The 19414-nt window shown below is 35.1% G+C and overlaps 1 protein-coding gene across 4 annotated transcripts in view; it reads right to left on the reverse strand.

Annotated features, from left to right (window-relative positions):
* The window catches only part of ARHGAP20 (Rho GTPase activating protein 20), a 152394-nt gene that overhangs the window by 116839 nt on the left and 16141 nt on the right, over positions 1-19414 (reverse strand). For all 4 annotated transcript variants that reach the window (XM_060304024.2, XM_030836568.2, XM_060304025.1 and 1 more), the window contains exon 2: positions 17372-17454. In XM_060304024.2, coding sequence (XP_060160007.1) covers positions 17372-17451 — 80 coding nt within the window. In that variant the 5' untranslated portion in view covers positions 17452-17454. The remainder of the gene's footprint in view (positions 1-17371; positions 17455-19414) is intronic.

Consider the following 19414-nt stretch of genomic DNA (forward strand, 5'->3'; position numbering starts at 1 on the left):
ATTCACAAAACATATGCTCAAAAGGGAACTTATATCTAGAACTGCACTGCCAAGAGGATTTTCTGAGATTATGGAACTGTTTTATATCTGTACTGTCCAACAGGTAGCTATTATTCATATATGACTAAATGAGCACTTGAAATGTGGCTAGTGTGACTAGGGAACCGAATTTATAGTATTGAATATTTAATTTTAATTAATTTAAATGTAAATTCCCACTGGTTACTGACTAACATACTAAGCAGTACAGATCTGGAATTTATAAAGAATACATAAAACTCAACAATGAGGACAAACAACCCGATACAAAATGAACAAGAGATTTGAACTGACACTTTACCAAAGATAATATATGGATGCCAAATAAGCCCATGAAAAGACACTCAAATTTATTAGTAACCAGAGAAATACAAATTAAAACTACAGAGATATGACACACATACAAAAACAGCTGAACATTTAAAAAATGACCATACTAAATGTTAGTGAAAATGTGGAGCAATGATAACTTTCATAACCTAGTGGGAATATAAAATGGTACAACCACTTTGGAAAACAATTCAGCAGTTTCTTAATACGCCTACCATACAATCAAGCTATTCTACTTCTTGATACTTACCAAGAAATAAAAAAACTATGAAATACAAGTACACGTAAATATTTGTACATGAATGTATAAAGCAGCTTTATTTTTCATCACAAGACTGGAAAAAACCCTACCAGCAGGTAAAAGGAATATATAAATTGTGGTATACCCACATACCACAATACTAGTGAGCAATAAAAATGGAATATAGTATTTATATAAAATTCTAAGAAATGCCAACTAACCTAATAGTGACATCAAGTATTGATAGATCACTGATTGCCTGAGGACAGGTTGGTAGGGTAGCAGGAAAGAATGAATTACAAAGGCACACGAGGAAACTTTTGAAGAGTATGGAACTGTTCCTTATCTTGATTGTAGTGACAGTTTAATGGGTGAACTGCACACTTTAAATTTGGGTACCTTACTGTACATAATTTTACTCCAATAAATCTTTAAAAACAAAAACAGAAGCAAAAAAATCAGTGAAGTAGAAAGTGAACATACAACAGAGAAAAGCAATAAAACCAAAAGCTGATTTTTTGAAAAGATAATAAAATTGATGTGCTTCTAGCTAGATTAATCTAAGAAAAAAAAGAATCTAGAAATTACAAATACCAAGAATGAAAGAAAGAATATCATTACAGTACTTACAGACATTAAAAACATAAAAGAATATTACGTATAACTTTGTTGTGATTAAGTTGACAACTAGGATGAAACGGGCACATTCCTTGAAAGAAACAGATCATCAAAACTGACTCAAGAAGGAATAAAATGCCCAAATAGTTCTACATCTAGTTAAAAAATTAAAATCATAATTTAAAACCTAGAAAGAAAACTCAAATGCTAGGTAACTTTACTAGTAAATTCTACTCTAAGCATTCTAGAAAGAAATAATGACATTCCTTTACATGCCCTTTCAAAGAAGGAGGTAACACTTCTCAACTCATTTTATGAGGTCACCATCACCTTGATGCCCAAACTAGACAGGAAAACTGCAGACCCTATCCCTCATGCATATGGACTGAAAATATTTTATAAACCAATAACCCCTTTCTAACTACAAGAAAATATCAGACAAACCCAAATTGAAGAACATTCTACAAAATACCTCAAAATCGTCTACCAATACTCCTCAAAATTGTCAAGGTCATCAAAATCAAGAAAAATCTGAGAAACTGTCACAGTCTAGAGGAGCCTAAGGAAGATATAATGATAAATCTAATATGGTATCTGGGATGAAATCCTAGAATAGAAAAAGGACATTAATTAAAAACTAAGTAAATCTGATTATGTATGGCCTTTAGTTAATAACAATGTATTAATGGTGACTCATTATTTGTGACAAATGCACTGTAGTACTGTAAGATGTTAACAATAGGGTATACTGGTTGGAGGATATGACGAAATGCTGTAATGTTTTTATAACTTTTCTGTAAATCTAAAGATATTCTAAAATTAAAAGTTCATTTAAAAAAATCAATGTAGTCCACCTTATTAAGACTAAAAGAAGGAAATCATAATATATGATCATTTCAAAGTTGCAGAAAAAGCATTTGACAAAATTCAACACTCATTTATGAAAAAACACTCAAAAACTGGGAATTAAAGGGACCTTCCTCCATTTAAGGTCTACAAAAAGACCCTGTAGCTAGCTAATATCAAACTTAATGATGAAAGACTTAGTATTCTCCTAACTAAGAAGAGGAACAAAAAAGTAAGTCTGCTCTCACCACTTCTGTTCAACAATATACCAGAGGTTTTAGCCAGTACATTAGGGCAAGAAAAGGAAATTTTTTTAAAAAATTGAACAGATTGGAATGATAGAAGTAAAAATGTCTTTATTCACATAGAAAATGAGTGTGTATGCAGAATATCCTGAGATATCTACATTAAAGCTGATAGAATCTTTTTAAAAAGCTAATAGAACTAATAAGTAAATTTATAAGATCAAGGGATTAAAGGTCAATAAACAAAAACTCAACTGTATTTCTATATACTATCAATGACCAAATGGAACATATAATAAAAAGAGTTAAAATATCAATAAAAAAACATAAAAGACCTGTTAGAAAGCTCAGGAATCAAGATACTATAATACTGGTAAGGACAGACATATAGATTGATGGAAGAAAATTAAGTCTAAGTAGACTTACACATATATGGCAAATTGATTTTTGACAAAGGTTCCAGAATGAAAACATGTCCTTTTCCCCAATCCAACTGGCAAAAGAAACTCTCTTCAATCATTGGTATGGCAACAACTGGATATCCATTAGGAAAAATAATAAACCTCTACCCTTATATACTATATACAAAAATTAAATCCAACTTGATCACAGGCCTAAGAGAAGAGAACATAGGATACTACCTTTGAGACTTTCAAGTATTCAAATATTTCTTAGATAAGACACACAGTGTATAAACCAAGAAAAAACTTGATATAAAATTAGACTTCATCATAAAAAACTTCTTGCTCCTCAAAAAGCAATGTTAAGAAAATGAAAAGACAGATTTAGAGGAAATATTTTCACCATATATATTTGACAAAACACTTAACCAGAATATATAAAGAACTCCTTCAACTCCCTAGGTTTGTAAATAAAGAAATGAGCAAAAGATTTAAACAGATCAGTTCACAAAGAAAAATATATGAATAGGCAATAATTACATGAAATGATGCATGATATTATTAGTCTTCAGGAAAATGCAAATGTAAACCATAATGAGATACCAACAACACACCCACTAGAAAGACCAAAGATATTTTTAACTGTCCTTTACTAAGTTTTGGGAAAGATGTGAGCAACTCAAACTCTCATACATTACTGACAGGTATATAAAATGGTATAACCACTATAGAAAACAGTCTGGCAATTTAAAGTTAGACAAACACCATATGATTCAGTAATTCAACCCTTAGGTATTTACCCAACAGAGTGAAAACATATGCCCACATAAAGACCTGCACACAAACGTTCGTAGAAGCTTTCTTCATAATAGCTCCAAACTGCAAACAACTCAAATGTCCATCAACACATGAGTGAATAAGCTAACTGTGGTATATCCATACAATGGAATACTACTTGACAAGAAAATGGAACAAATTTCTAATAAATGTAACAATGATGAATCTCAAAAACATTTCACTTAGCTAAAGAATACAGACCCAGGGCTTCCCTGGTGGTGCAGTGGTTGGGAGTCCGCCTGCCGATGCAGGGGACACGGGTTCGTGCCCCGGTACGGGAAGATCCCACATGCCGCGGAGCAGCTGGGCCTGTGAGCCATGGCCGCTGAGCCTGCGCGTCCGGAGCCTGTGCTCCGCAATGGGAGAGGCCACAACAGTGAGAGGCCCGCGTACCACAAAAAAAAAAAAAAAAAAAGAATACAAACCCAAAAGAAATAAATAGGACAAAACAGAGATATTTCCACTTGATAAAAGGTACAATATACCAAAAAGATATAACTACCCTGAGCTTTATGGACCTCATAATACAGGTTCAAAATACATAAAGCAATAAACTAATAGAATAACAAGAAGAAGTTTATAAGTTCACAACTGAAGTGAGAAACATTTCACCCCTCTTTTAGCAAGTGACAGAAGATGAGGACAAAATATTAGAAAGGTATTGATGATTTACATAACTGGTAACATACTTTTCAACATACATGTAAAACTCCTAAAAATCTATGTGTCAAATCATAAAGAAAATTTAAAAATCAAACACCACACAACCATATTCTCTGGCACAAGCCATAAACAAGTTAACATTAAAAATTAGAGTCCAAATAAAAACAAAAACAAGTAATACAAAATAAAATATATAGCATTTCAACTTCCTGCTTTACACTAGAAAATATCCAACATTAAGTAAAAAAAGAATAACATAATTTATAATTTTTACAAATTTATAAATTTGTAATTTATAGGAATTTTTAGCCTCTGTGAGTTAGATAAAAATCAATGTTTGCTAAGTGGCAGAATAATTTCAGAACCATTCTATCATTTTCATTTAAAGTGATAATCTCTGATCTGCCACACCAGACAGAACCTAATGGTTACAATGAGATTATAATAGTTACAATGAAGTTTATAAACTTAGCTTCTAGAAATGTTCTTTATATATCTTATGAGATAGGAAATTCTCAAAATTGAATCGCTTTTATTGAGGCAGTATAATATATTGGGTAAGGTCATGAATTTTAAAGTCAGAGAGAAGTAGATTTAAATTTAAACTCCATTACTTAATAGTAGTGAGATCTAAAGTAAATTATTTTAAAGTTCTAAGATTAAATATCCTTATTTGTAAAATGAAAAACTTACCCCAAAATGTATGCATAAAATACTTAACTAAGAACTTGGTACCTGGTAAGCACTCAGTTTAAGTTATACCTTTTATCAGTATTTCTAATACTAACACTTTTTCATACACCTCAAAATTTACCATGTTCGAAACCATTTATCCAGTATTCAAAAGCTAGAAACTTCATTCTTGACTCCTTTCACTTCCTTACATCCAAATCTTATTGATTCTCATTCCTAAATGTCTCTAAAAATTTCCCCTTCACTGTATAAGTACTTCATTATCATTTACCTGAATTATTTTCAACTGTCTCTTAAATAGTCTCTCTACCTGCCTTGCCCATCTCTCTCTTCCAGTCAATTTTTTGATAGCGCTTTCTTTCAAAAACACAAGTTAAATCACATAATTGACTGATTTTTTTATATTATTTCCCTACTACCCAGAAATCTAAAGTCTTCAGCCTGACAATGGCTGTTCCCAGTCTGATCCTTATTTACTGTACTAGCCCCATCTCCACTCCCTTCTAGAAACTTTGAGCTCTAATTCTCATTGCTAGAATATTATGTCACCCATTTCCTATGCTAAAGAACTCCTACTCATCCATTAAAACTCAGCATATACTGTATCACTTCTTTGAAGTCTTCTTTCATGCCTTAAGGCAGCTGCTTTGTTTTCCTCTTTCTACTTCAATGTTTACATATATAAGACAAATATGGTAAGTACAGAATGTTTCTACCTATAAAGCATTATTTATGATCATGTTGATGATTCAGTCATAAACTACATAAAATGTGAAGTCAAATGACAGAAAAAGGTGTCAAGGCTGATATCTAGGGATGCAGACCAAAATTTTGTTTGTACCTCTCTGCATTTTCCAAATTTTCTAAAATACACGTATATTAACTTTATAATTATTAAAAAATGTGCTTGTAGAAAATAATCAAAAAAGCAGCTATTCTAGAAAACCATAATTATCAAAAAAGTTAGGATTATTAAATGTCCTAAATTAATGTTAATTTATAGAGTATGCATCACAGAAACCTGCCACAGAACCATTTTGGATTCACCTCGCAGAAATTTTTTTTTTCCAAAAACTGAAGGGTTAGTCTCAATGGAAAAAAAAAAAAAAAAAGACCAAGCCAAAATTATATAGATACAAAATGAAGTAGACAACTGAAACTTGGTTGATCTTCCAGATGTTTCAGGCTCAAGTGCTTTGGGAGCCTTGGAAGCTACAAATTAATGCTACAATCCTGTATTTTGCTTTGCATATGCACACATAATATTAAGAATACTGAACTCTTACAACTCATTAATAAAAAGACAAATAACCCAATTAAAAATGTTCTAAGTTTTAAATGGAAAATTCCCACCCAAAAGATATGCAAATGGAAAATAAACACATGAAAGATGCTCAATGTCATAAGGGAAATGAAAATGAAAACCACAAGCGATACCTCTTCACACTCACCAAGATGGCTATAGGTAAAAAGATGGAAAATAACAAGGATTGGTAAGGATGTGGAGAAGTCAGAACCATCATATATTGCTGGTAGGAATGGTGCAGCTGCCTTGGAAAATATTTGGCTCCTCCAAAAGCTAAACACAGAGTTACCATATGATGCAACAATTCCACTCCTGAATATATGCAAGAGAAATGAAACATAAAAACTTGCACATGAATGTTCACAGCAGCATTATTCATAATGGCTAACAGGTGAGAATAACCCAAATGTCCATCGACTGATGACCAAATAAACAAAACTGTTGTATCTATCCATATAATGAAATATTAACAACAAAGAAAAGTAATGAAGTATTGATACAAACTACAACATAGATGAACCCTGAAAATATCATGCTAACTGAAAGAAACCAATTACAAAAGACCACATAGTGCATAACTGCATTTATATGAAATGTCCAGAAGAGGCAAAGCTATAGAGACAGAAAGGAAGTCAGTGGCTGCTTAAAGCTAGAGATAGGGAAAGAAGGGACATGGGAGAGAATGAAGAAGGACAGCTAATGGCTATGGGGTTTCTTTTAGGAGGGATGAAAATGCTTTAAAAGTTGTGATGGCTGCACAACTCTGTGAATATACTAAAACCCACTGAACTGTACACTTTAAATGGGTGAATTAAATGTTATGAACTGTATCTCAATAAAGCTGTTTAAAGAAAGAATGTCAACTGGCCCCTTTTCCAACAAATTACATGATCTGGGGAATGAGCGTTTTCATTTATAAATGGGAACAGTATCTGTTTCCATCTTTCCACTTCTAGCAGTAAGAATACATAAAAGATATATAGGAGAAGTGTTCTAGAAAGCTAGTTTCATGACTTGAAGACAACTGTATTGGTTATCACTTGCTACATAACAAATTACCCCAAAGCATAGCCACTTAAAACAACAAACATGTATCATCCCACACAGTTTCTAAGGGTCAGGAACCAGGGAGTAGCTTAGCTGGGTGAGTCTGGCTCAGGTTTCTTACGAGGTTTCAGTCAAGATAGGGCTGCAATCTCTGAAGACTTGACTGGGGTTTGAAAATCTACTTGCAAGGTTATTCACGTGGCTGTCGGTTGGAGGCTTCAGCTCCTCCCATTATAGGCCTCTCTGTAGACGGCTACTTAGGACATTGCTTCCCCCAGAGAAAATGATTACAGAGATGGAGAAAGTGTGAGAGCAATCGAGACAGAAGCTTGGTCTATTATAACCTAATCTCAGAAGTGATAAATCACCATTTTTGCAATATCCTATTGGTTACAGAGATCAATTCAGATACAATGCGTGTGGGAGGACTGGACAAGTATGTGAATTCCAGGAGGTAGGAATCATTGGGGCCATTATGGAGACTGGCTACCAAAATGACATTATGACAATAAACTGACCAAAGATCCCACATAAGCAAATGCTTGACCTCTGCACTAAAAGAGGATAAGGAGGATACTCATTTCTTAGTAGGGTGACAGATACACACTTGGAGATGTTTTAAGAGTTGTGATAAAAGGGTTTGTAAGAAGCATTCATACCATTTTCCATTCTCCTTGTGACTGAGTTATGGTTAGCCTAAAGAAATACAAAATTGTACAGTTGGGGGCTGGTGGAGAAAATATATAAAGGATTTAGTCAACTGCACCCTCCCCCTCCTCCCACCACTGACAGGTAAGGAAAGAGTCCTGGTTGAAGAAAGGCTAGATGACTCCACCAGGGTCATTAGTGATAGAGCAGAAACTAGAATCCATTCCCTGTGTCTTCTCATTACACCAGGAGCTATGCATCAGAGAATCAATGGCAGTGACTCATTATACAGCTGAGACATTAAACATGTGAGCATTAAATCAACAAACATTAAACTGCTGGTCATTCCAGAATTGGCATTTCTTTGTGTAGCTTTTTGACGCTGGCTGTGTCACTTTCTCAGGCAGCAGTGGACTCTTATCCTTCTTTCTACTCCAACTGAGAGTTGACTTACTTAGCTAGGGGAAGAATCACTCATTCAGCTCAGCTAATATTTATAGAATATCTGTTCTATACCTAGCACTAAATATGCAGATATAAGAGCAGAAACCATGGTCCGTTCACTCAAAATGCAGGTAGTCAAGTAGAAGAAAAACCTATACCTGGAACACTAAGAGAATTAGACATTATGTGACATGGCAGCACAAGGATTTATATATTTTTGATAATTTTATTTAACAAAAAACTTATATAATGCTTAAAATGTGCCAGATATATTACAATTTCAACTCCTTTAATCCCCTATGAGGTTATCCCCATTTTACAGATGAGAAAAGTGAGGCCTGAAGAGGTTATGAAACTTGTCAAAGTTCTCATGCTTGGTAATAAGGAGGGCCAGATTCAAACCCAAGAAGAATGGCTCCATAGTCCATACTTTCTTAACCATAATAGTATGGAGGTTCTCAATAATACTAACAATTATTCTTCTGCTTTTTTAAAGGTTTTGAAGGAAAGTCAATCATGAAATTCCAAAGCTCCTCTGAGAAATCTTTCAAGATGTACAGGGTAAGGCAGTATTTAGCCCAATATAGTAAAGATGTCTTAGGACAGCCTGCTAACCCCGTGGCGAGGGGTGAGTAAAAGTGAATAAACATTCACTAATGAGACAGTGCTTTTCTGGTGCCACAATGAAAGATAAAACTGAATCATAACTGCAATTAACAAATTAGGTTATAGTTGGAATAAAGAAATTAAATGGATGTACTGTTCTGCAAGTGCAGAAATAAATTAATTTGACCCTGTCAAAGCTCACTAGAATGTAGAGAGACTTACATCTTCTAAAGATTTCCTCCCAGAATCATACGATAGGAAAATAGCATACTACACCAGGAACAGATGTATTTGATCATGTTTAAAGAATACGAAAAGTAGTTTGAAGAGAATAAAGTGATATGTGGGCCTAGGAAACCTTTTGCTTAACAAAGCAATGAATTCCATTTTGGTAAAAATTTGCCAACTTTGCCACTTTACAAAGCAATTGCTGCCATCTTTTTCCTTTACATCTGATTTTTTTATTTTTTATTTTTATTATTATTTTTTTTTTTGGTACGCGGGCCTCTCACTGTTGTGGCCTCTCCCATTGCAGAGCACAGGCTCCGGATGCGCAGGCTCAGCGGCCATGGCTCACGGGCCTAGCCGCTCCGCGGCATGTGGGATCTTCCCGGACCGGAACACGAACCCGCGTCCCCTGCATCGGCAGGCGGACTCTCAACCATTGCGCCACCAGGGAAGCCCTACATCTGATTTTTACTTTGGAAAATGTTCCTTGCAAGGAAAGACAGGACCCTGTAGACTGCTGGTAATCTTCGTGTATTAAATTTCTACTTGGTGTTCTGTTCATCACATACCTTGAATCATCTACAGGTCCTAAAACCTCAGAACACATTGTCCAAAACTGTAGGAAAAGGGCTTATTTACAGCCAACTGGCATGTAATGCAAGGCAGCACAATGAGTAGTGTTTTTTTCTTTTAAAAAAACCTGAATACAGGTTTTTATCTAAGGTAATATAACAGTATATTGTAATTTTGAAAAGGTCTTAAAGATTTTTTAAAAATTCCTCTAAAATTTAAAATTTTATTTAAGAGTCTTGTATCAAAAAATTGTATCTAGGTACAGAAGGTTTATAAAATTCCAAAGGAAAGTCTAGTAACTTCCCTTTTAAATTGACTTTTCCTTTAAATTCTATCAAACAGTTACCATAATTAGAGTCTCAGCCTGAGGATGGCCTTTATGAGATCATTCAGTTCATTTCAATGACCATATCTGTCAAGTTTACACTTATCACAGGTAGAAGCAGTTTTTCATTCTCTTATGAAAGTAGACTTGACCACAATTCTCAGTAAACTACTCCAGAGCATAAATGTTCTCCTTGCATTTGAAAGTATGGCAAGTTATCATCCACTTTAGACTAATTAGATGTTAGATGCTAACATGACAGAGAAAAAGGAGATGGAATGATGAGGAATTTGCAGAACACAATGTGGGACATTCTGAGTAGGACGATGTTAGCGAGTGTATGAGTGAGCGAGTGTCCCTGTGTGTGTGTGTGTGTGTGTGTGTGTGTGTGTGTGTGTGTAGAGTCATACATAACAGGAGTGAACTGACCAAAAGGAAGAAGTCAGTTAGCAAACAGCTGCTTTCCTAGTCTCGAATGGCTTCTGCTTTGGCTCTCTCACCCTAGTATCCTTACCCCAAACTAGCTAATTCTATATGTGTCTAATCTTGATTCATAGCTTTGGCACATATGACGCTCCTGGAGCCCCTTCATCTCAAGTGGCCAAGCAAAGCAGGTCAATCCTCCATGTCTCAAGCCCTTATTTCCCAGAATCATCCTAGGTGTACTTTGAATTTTTGCCTAGGGAGACCTCAAGAATTGTCAGGGTCTACCAGGAATAAATCCCAAATATTCTGAGCTAATCTTGCTTCAGGCCAGGCCTAGATATATAATTATCTTGCTAAAATGAATTTAATACTAGAGTCTAGCTGGCTTCCAGATTGCATCTTTCATCTTTTAAAATTTTCCATCTATTATGGTCCTCAAAGAGTCTCTTTACCAGGATAATATGAACTTCTATTTCTTTATTAATGCTTCCACTACTACTACTACTACGACTACTACTACTATTACCACTACAACGACAACATAGCCTTCAAATATAAAAGCATTGATTATGCACTAGAGACTACATTAAAAGCTTTACATATACAATACCCATTTAGTCTTTCTTACAACATTATGAGGTAGGGTTTATTATTATCCCTGGTTTAAAAACCTACCCAAGATCACATGACTGGTAAGGGGCAGTATTGGGATTCAAACCTGGCAGTTTGGCTCCAGAATCCATGCTCTTAGATACTAGATCATATTCCTTTTGTTTGTGTAATGCAAAGAATATTCCATCAAGATCAGAGACCTGGATTTCCATTCCTATCTCTAATGTTAATCAGTTGTGTGACCTAGGGCAAGTCTTTGACTCCATTTCTACTATATAATGATCCAGGCTCAATGATTTGTTTCTAGTCATACAATGCTGTGATAATAAAGTAGGTGCTTTTCATTAACAAATGGTACTGGATAATTCAGGAGGTTTAAAGCTTGAAAATGAAATATATCTAAGGGAAGGAAAGAGGCAACTAAAAATAACTAAGTCAATCTTTTAAACATCTTCACTTATTTTCTCATTTCATATTCTATGAAAGCATTAGATTCATATTTTACAGAGGAAGACCCTGAGACTCAGAGATTAGGTAATTTATCTGAGGTCACACAGAAAATCAGGATGGAGAGCCAGCATTTGAATGCAGCCAAAGCCCAAGCACTTCCTGCTGCACCACAACACTTCCTTGGCATTGCCTTTCTCTCCTCTCAGCAGCAATAAGCAGAGATTTAAAACGTAATATACGTAAAGTACCTACTACAAAGTCTTTCAAGCAGCACACACACAATAAATTGATTTGGAAGTAAGGATGGAGATGCGTGAATACTAACTTGAAAGTGCTAACATTGTAACTTAAAACAAAAATGGGTATATTTTTGTGTATTTTTCTACAAGGTGGGCTGAATACCACATCAAAACAAGTGAATTTCTGGAAGAAAAGTTTTTATGACTTGAATTTATCCCTAAGTAAACGATGAAGAAGTACCACAAGAATGCCACTATATGTGGTATTTACAGACCACATACATGAGTTCTTGTGGTATTCTGCTGCATGAAATAACTTCCTCACAATAAGTCAGAATCATTTCGTTAAAAGTAATCTTCCTTTTTCCCTAGCCAGAATTTCACAAATAATACCAATGAACAAGGAAGGTCTTTTACGTATTGGCTACTCAAAGGAGGGCAGGAGAGTCAGGAACTACTGTGCTAACTTATTAAATTCCTATTGTAGTTTGGAACTGGAGTCACTTGCTCATTCACCGATTCATCCAACAAATAATAATTGAACACCAGATATTATTTATAAGGCATTATTTTATTAACAAATGTCAGGGACATTAAAGGGAACATGACATAAACTGTAATGCCAGTGCAGTGGGATGAGTGCTGTGGTTCAAGATAATACAAGGTGCTATAGGGGCACGAATGTTATTTACAAAGGCTTAGGAGTTCCTGAAGAAAGTGACATTTGAGACAATGCTAAACAGTATACTGTGTTTAGGAAACTGCAAGTAATTAAGAATGATTTAGAATTCAGAGTAAGTGTAGGAAGTATTGAATTTCAACAAATCATAATTATATAGCAATAGAACTAGAAGTAGAAGAGTTTAACAGATAATAACTTCAATACTCTCATTTTACTTTTAAGGAAACTAAGCCCTCTAATATAGGTGCCCAGAGTCTTACCAGGAGGATGGCTATTACATGAGGTGAGGTCATCCTTAAACACAGTACTGAACACTATTGTGTTTGAGAGTAAAAACAGCTGAGTGCAGCCATGTTGGAAAACCACTAACCTTCTTAGTGTGAAAGATACGTGTCATCTGCTATACCAGCTAATACAATAATTACTTAGAGGAATCACCTCCAGCTGATCAATGGTGTCCAGATAACCCCCCAAAAAGTTAAAATCTCTAAATTGCCCCTTCCTTATGAACTCGATGGGTTAAACAAAGAATTTTGGAGATAAAACTGTGTTTAACACACAAACACATTTAAGTCACCACTTAACCTATTTCCTCCTCTTTTAAACCTAACTCTTGTTAATTAAATTCAATAAAAATTGAGATGCAACAGCTGTTAAGTGAAAGGATTCCATTAAATCCTCTGTGGATGTTTGCTAAGCTTTGGACAAAAGCTTTATCACCTACAAGTCATTAATTACTAAATTACACCTTAACTAGGGGACAACAGTAGAAATAACGTTCTACTGCAAAGCCAAAATCAAATATAGGTTTAACTCAAGAAATATGAAATGCTATGATGGCTTTATTTAACTCAAGGAATATGCAATGCTAATAAATAAAACACTCAATTCCTTTGCTGTCTGCCCACACACTGTGTACAAATCTTTTATAGGTTAGCTCCCATGATATTACGTGCAAAGAGATAGTAAGATTCTTTTTAGGTACTCGAATTTTGTTGCATAAAGCTCTACTTCAGATAGGTGTGCTCAGCTTAGACTTCAGAAATTTTCCTTGTTTCCTGGGTATAAATTATGGAAAAGCAAAATTCAAATTATGAAAATTTGAGTTATTTTTAACAACTTTGAAAAAAGATGTGATTTACTTTATAAAACAATTCACTACAAAGTTTCTTTAAAATAGCAAGTTCATTAACTGGTTGATATAACTTTTCAGGAGTGTACAGTATATAAAGATGGTCAAAATTCAAAGGCTTTCTTGAATGGTTGTTGTAATAGGATTTGATCTCTACTGTTTTAAAAAAACTGCAAGACTTGAAAATGCAAAGAACTAATTTATCTATATTAAAGTGAGAATTTAAACATTACAGAAAGCAAATAAAAATTCTAATCACACTTGCATAGACAAGGTTTAGAAGGACATACAAATGATTAATCATGGTTACCCTTGGGGATGGAGAGGGGACTTTGCTTTTGGTTTTATAATGTCCACACTGTTTTATAAGAAATACATATTATAATCCTGTACTTCCTTAAAATTTTGGTTCAGTATTCCCTTTTTAAAAGCATTCTTTTATAAAAGGATTCTTTTGTAGCAGCCTGTCATAGTGGTTCTCTACCAAGAGTGTATCAGAATCAACTATGAAGAGTATTTGAAAAATATGTAGATGCCTGGGTCCCTCTGCAGAATACTGACTTTAAAAGCTTCGGAAACCACCAGACTAGATGACCTTTAAGGTTCATTCCAATCCTGAGATTACACTGCTTACAACTATTTTGTACACATTCAACACCCAATAGCTTTTTGGGTTTTTTGGTACACACGTTAACCACCCAATACTACATAGCATAAAAGCATTATTTCTAAAAGATAGGTGAAGGTCCTGTTCCCCTGCACTATGCACTCACACTACTGACCTGGAGAAACTCACAGGAAATAAACTGAAGATTAAAACATATCCATCTTCAACTTAAATATCCTTTTTTATTTTGCCAAAAAACCATCATATTTCCCTATTTCTGAGGCAGGAATTTGGGAACTGACTCTAATGTAAGCACCAATTATTGCAGAGGTGATGGGGAGGCAGGAGTGGGGAAGGACATGGTTGTATATTATCATATTGGTTCTCTAACTCAAAACAACCCCAGTAAGTCAGGTAAGTGTTAGCTTTTCCCTAACCTGGCACTTAATCTCTATCAGTCATTCTCAATCCTAGATCCAATGTCCCTTTGTTATATAAAGGACAAATGCATATACATTTATTCCAATTCCTCCTTTTCTATCTTGAAACAAAATTCACAGATATTTAACAGAATTTCAAAAGTGTCAATAAAATACCCTGATAGTAACATAAAGGGAAATGAAAGTAATTAATAATAAATTATGTATTTCAATATGTATATGCTCATTCATGACTATATTAAAAGACAATGAAGTAGTCAGATATGTTTACACCTACTTATAATGAATATATTTAGATTTAAGATAAGTAGGATGATAAGAAACTATTCCATGCAACAAGTACGAGAAAGTGAAGTAAAGCCAAGTGATTTTCTGAAATGATTCCAAACAATACAAAGTGCAATTATCTCTTGGTATGCAAGGTACCTACATTTCTGGAAACTTTAGTGTTTATTATATCTACATAAAAGGATATAAAATACTTTGTATATAAAACATAGTTATAGGCATAGATAATTATATAAATTTTTTTTCCCCCTCTTCACAAGTATTCCATACATGGTACATTCAAAAACTATGCAGGGGCCACAAAACTGTTGTGTTGGATGTCCTGTGCATTATGTGATGTCTAGTATCTCTGGAGACTGCTCCCTAAATCATTTTGCTTCACAAAATTCCAGAATGCCCCCTGGAGGTTAGTACCACCCTGTTGAGAACCAATGGTCTATATGAACTTTCAGTACCTACATGCATACTGTTGTAAATCCTCACCCTGGGTTAGCGGGTAAGTGGGCCACTATTTGACCCCTGATTTGGGGCTAAAGCTTCTCTGATACGAATAAGGGCTACGTTTTTGTTTTGTTTTTTTTTTTATATCTTTATTAGAGTATAATTGCTTTACAATGGTGTGTTACTTTCTGCTTTATAACAAAGTTATACATATACATATGTTCCCATATCTCTTCCCTCTTGCGTCTCCCTCCCTCCCTATCCCACCCATCTAGGAGGTCACAAAGCACCGAGCTGATCTCCCTGTGTTATGCAGCTGCTTCCCACTAGCTATCTATTTTACGTTTGGTAGTGTATATATGTCCATGCCACTCTCTCACTTTGTCACAGCTTACCCTTCCCCCTCCCCAAGGGCTACTTTTAATTAAAAAGCTTAACACATGTTCATCCCAGGAACTTCCAATAAAAAATTTTACCTAAAACTGTTTACCTGTTTTTAAAAAAGTGAATAATAAAGCTATTTTTACATATACAGTAGAATTAAAGACAATTCTGCCTCCTCTGTCTATCTCCCCTAAAAAATAATTTCTCCTGAGTTTTCTAGGTAAGCAAGGTCAAACTGTGAAGATATAACCATTCTTTTCTCATCCACATGAATGCAAAGATATACTAATGTAAACAATCTAAAAGTCATTTATATATGGCACTGAAGTATATTACTGTATTATTCATTTGGCAGAAGAATATCTTCCTAATTAAATTTTGATTAGGCATCTATTAAAAGTAATTTACATTTTCTGATCAACCCAATGACTAAAGCGTGTGTCATTTGTGGGCAGCTGGGGGAGCTACTTGAGTCTGAGAACTTGCTGAGTACTAAGAGGGGAGGGACTTAAGTATTTTGAAAGTTTCACTCTTTGGGATTTGGCTATATAATTTATTTTGGACACTGAAAAAAAATTCCATGCCTTCACATAGATTTTATGTTAAATTAGCACACCATTCATAGAAATATCAGATATACCCTCACTTTTTAAAAAGTGATAAGGACTTCACTTTACATGAAAGGATTCACATATTAGAGGAAAATCATCACAGGTTTCCTTTGAACATAAAATGCCTCTGAGTTAAAATGCCATTAAAAATTATTGAATAAATTAATGATTGAATAGCCATTCAATTTCTAAGTATTATGAAAGACTCTCTTAAGATGTCCACAGCCTGTTTTTCCACTTTAAATTTCACTAATTAATCACTAATTAATCTAACCAGTAATGCCTAAAAGAAATCAACACTCATTTTTTTTTTTTTCTTTTCCCGGTACACGGGCCTCTCACTGTCGTGGCCTCTCCCATTGCGGAGCGCAGGCTCCGGACGCGCAGGCTCAGCGGCCATGGCTCACGGGCCCAGCCGCTCCACGGCATGTGGGATCTTCCCGGACCAGGGCACGAACTCGTGACCCCTGCATCGGCAGGTGGACTCTCAACCACTGCGCCACCAGGGAAGCCCAACACTCAATTTTTTAATAATCTTAATCTGGCTATCTTTCTTCATACCTAAAATTGGTAAAAACTTGCCTTTTCCCCATACACAGGCATCACCTTATGATAAAAAGTAAGCAAAAGTTTGTGCATAACCAAACATGTATAGTGGTTAAAATAACTTATCTTTAGTATACTGATTTCTAATTGTTTCCATAAATAAACTTTAACAATGTGTGGAACATGCATGTTTGTGTACCATGTGATGTAAGATTCACTTCTGAATCAGTTTTAAAGCAATTGATCACCAGCTCTTAAAAGGCTTTAAGTGTCACATAAAGAATAGGCCTTATTAAATAAACTCAGAAGTCATATTTTCTATTATTTAACAGAGAATTCTGGTCTTGATAAAAAGCAAACAAACCCTACAGGTTAAAGAAATGAAGCACATACCAAATGTTTAACACAAAGCTTTTCACTTACTTGGTACTAGGTCGTTTTTGCAGAGCTTTATCCAGGATAAGAGATGGAGCACTCCTCCTCCTTTCTGCTAGTGTTTTCATTTTCTGTAGAGGAAAAAAGATCACAATGAAGACCACATGGCTTATAAAGCAAGTAAATGCCTATTTTCAATCCAACTCAGCAAGTTTTGTATTGCCTATCCTTACCTATCAAGGAGTTTGCAATCTTATTCTGGAAATAAATAATAACATCTAAACTAAGATAGTAAGCGTCAAAAAGTGGTACAGGCAGTAAGTATTTTTTATGGTCAGAGAACAAGGTGGTTAAATGGTGACTAGAGTATTTGGGAAAACAGCTCATAACCATTATCATCAACTGCAGCTTTACTGCTTATTATGTGCCAGGCCCTATGCCAAAGGCAGGACTGGATTATCTAATTTATACTCTAAAACGTCATCAGAGTAGGTTCTACTAGATCTATTTCACTGGTAGGGTAGGCCCCAAACTGGGCTTCAGGGACAGACAGAATTTGAAGAGATCAAGTAAATGGAGAAGATAAGTAGTTAAAGCACAAGATGGAGACTAGATTTCTTACACATTTAATAGACATTTAAATTTAAATATTTACACATTGGGGAATCTGGTTTTCAAAGGAGGTTTTTTTTTTTTTTTGCTGTAACTTTAAAGAAAAAAAGATTTTTTTTTCTTTTCTAAGTGGTATATAAATATAGAATTAATTGGATAATTCAGGTACTTTGTTCTACAGGACCTAAAATTTGTGGTGAGGTTTTATTCAACTTGAATTAACCCAACAATTACTCTCTAAATTTTCAATCTTACAGATTTAACACCTCTAGATAGAGTCAGAGGAACTGCCACTGGATATAAATGTGAAAATTTACAATACAGTCACAAATAGCCATGAGTGAAGTTCAGGTTGTGTCACCAAAGCATTCTTCCTGCTCTACTCTCTCACCCTTTCCTGGCCAGAAGTCTCACCCACTGCCTGAGGGCCTAAGCCAGCCATGCTTGGGACTGGATGCTCTAAAAAAACCCGACATAAAACCAAGTGGCTCAGTATCAGTTTCTCATTACATGATTCATAAAGGAATTGCTTCTTAATAAAACCTAGATCATCCTAAGGAAGAGAAGAAAAATCATCTAGTGAGAAGGGGATACTAGACTTTGGCACAATTCTTTTCCCCCAGTTTCACCATGCTCCCATGGATCTCTCCCATTATTGTTGGCAGATGTGTGAGAAGTCAAATGCTGAGTGTATCTATGTCATCTAGTAGACTCATATTCAGTGCCATGGCCTCAGTGTTGCTGTTCCCTCCATTAATCTTTTGGCTCACACATGAAAACTAAATGCCCAAACCTCCTCAGTATACCTCAGACAGCAACAGAAACAATTACATAAAACATTAATAAAGAACAGGAAACAAATGGGTAAGAAATATAGAACACCATACTTCTCAATCAGGAGTTATTAACCATGAATCAGTTTCAGGGCAGGTTAAATTGTATAAAATTTTTTACATGATAGTATTTGGTGCCTTCCTTCTGAAGAGAAAGCCCACAGTTTTCATCAGATTCCCAGAAGAATCTCTAATCCCTCCGAACCCCAGTGATTTTGATAAACTACTTTATATATTATAGCTCGTAAGCCCTATCCTACTGTTTTCCATTAGTCACATCTCCTGGGAACCCAACTCTCAGGAATCTAACATCCTGAGGCCAGTGTGAATGTAGAGGTTGCAGGGTGAAGGGAAATCTAGGAGACAAGTATTTGTATTGCAAAGTCCAGCGGCCTGTCCCCATATGAAGAGTCTCAATTCTGAAAGATTAGGTTGATTTTACTTAGAAAGGTGGCAGTTTGTTCCTATGCAGATTTTCTGCAGGATTCTGTTTCACCTTCAGGTCTAGGTTTGATTCCTACTCCTTATCCTGAATCCCTTTACTCAGGATCTATTTACTACGCTTTGAACTTTGAAATGCTCCCAATCCTTTAAGCTTGACCTGGGCCCCTTACCCTCGATCTGTTTTGACCTTGAGGGTCTGCCT

The sequence above is a fragment of the Globicephala melas genome, chromosome 8 (genome assembly GCF_963455315.2).
Source record: "Globicephala melas chromosome 8, mGloMel1.2, whole genome shotgun sequence".
In the NCBI taxonomy this organism is placed as follows: domain Eukaryota; kingdom Metazoa; phylum Chordata; class Mammalia; order Artiodactyla; family Delphinidae; genus Globicephala; species Globicephala melas.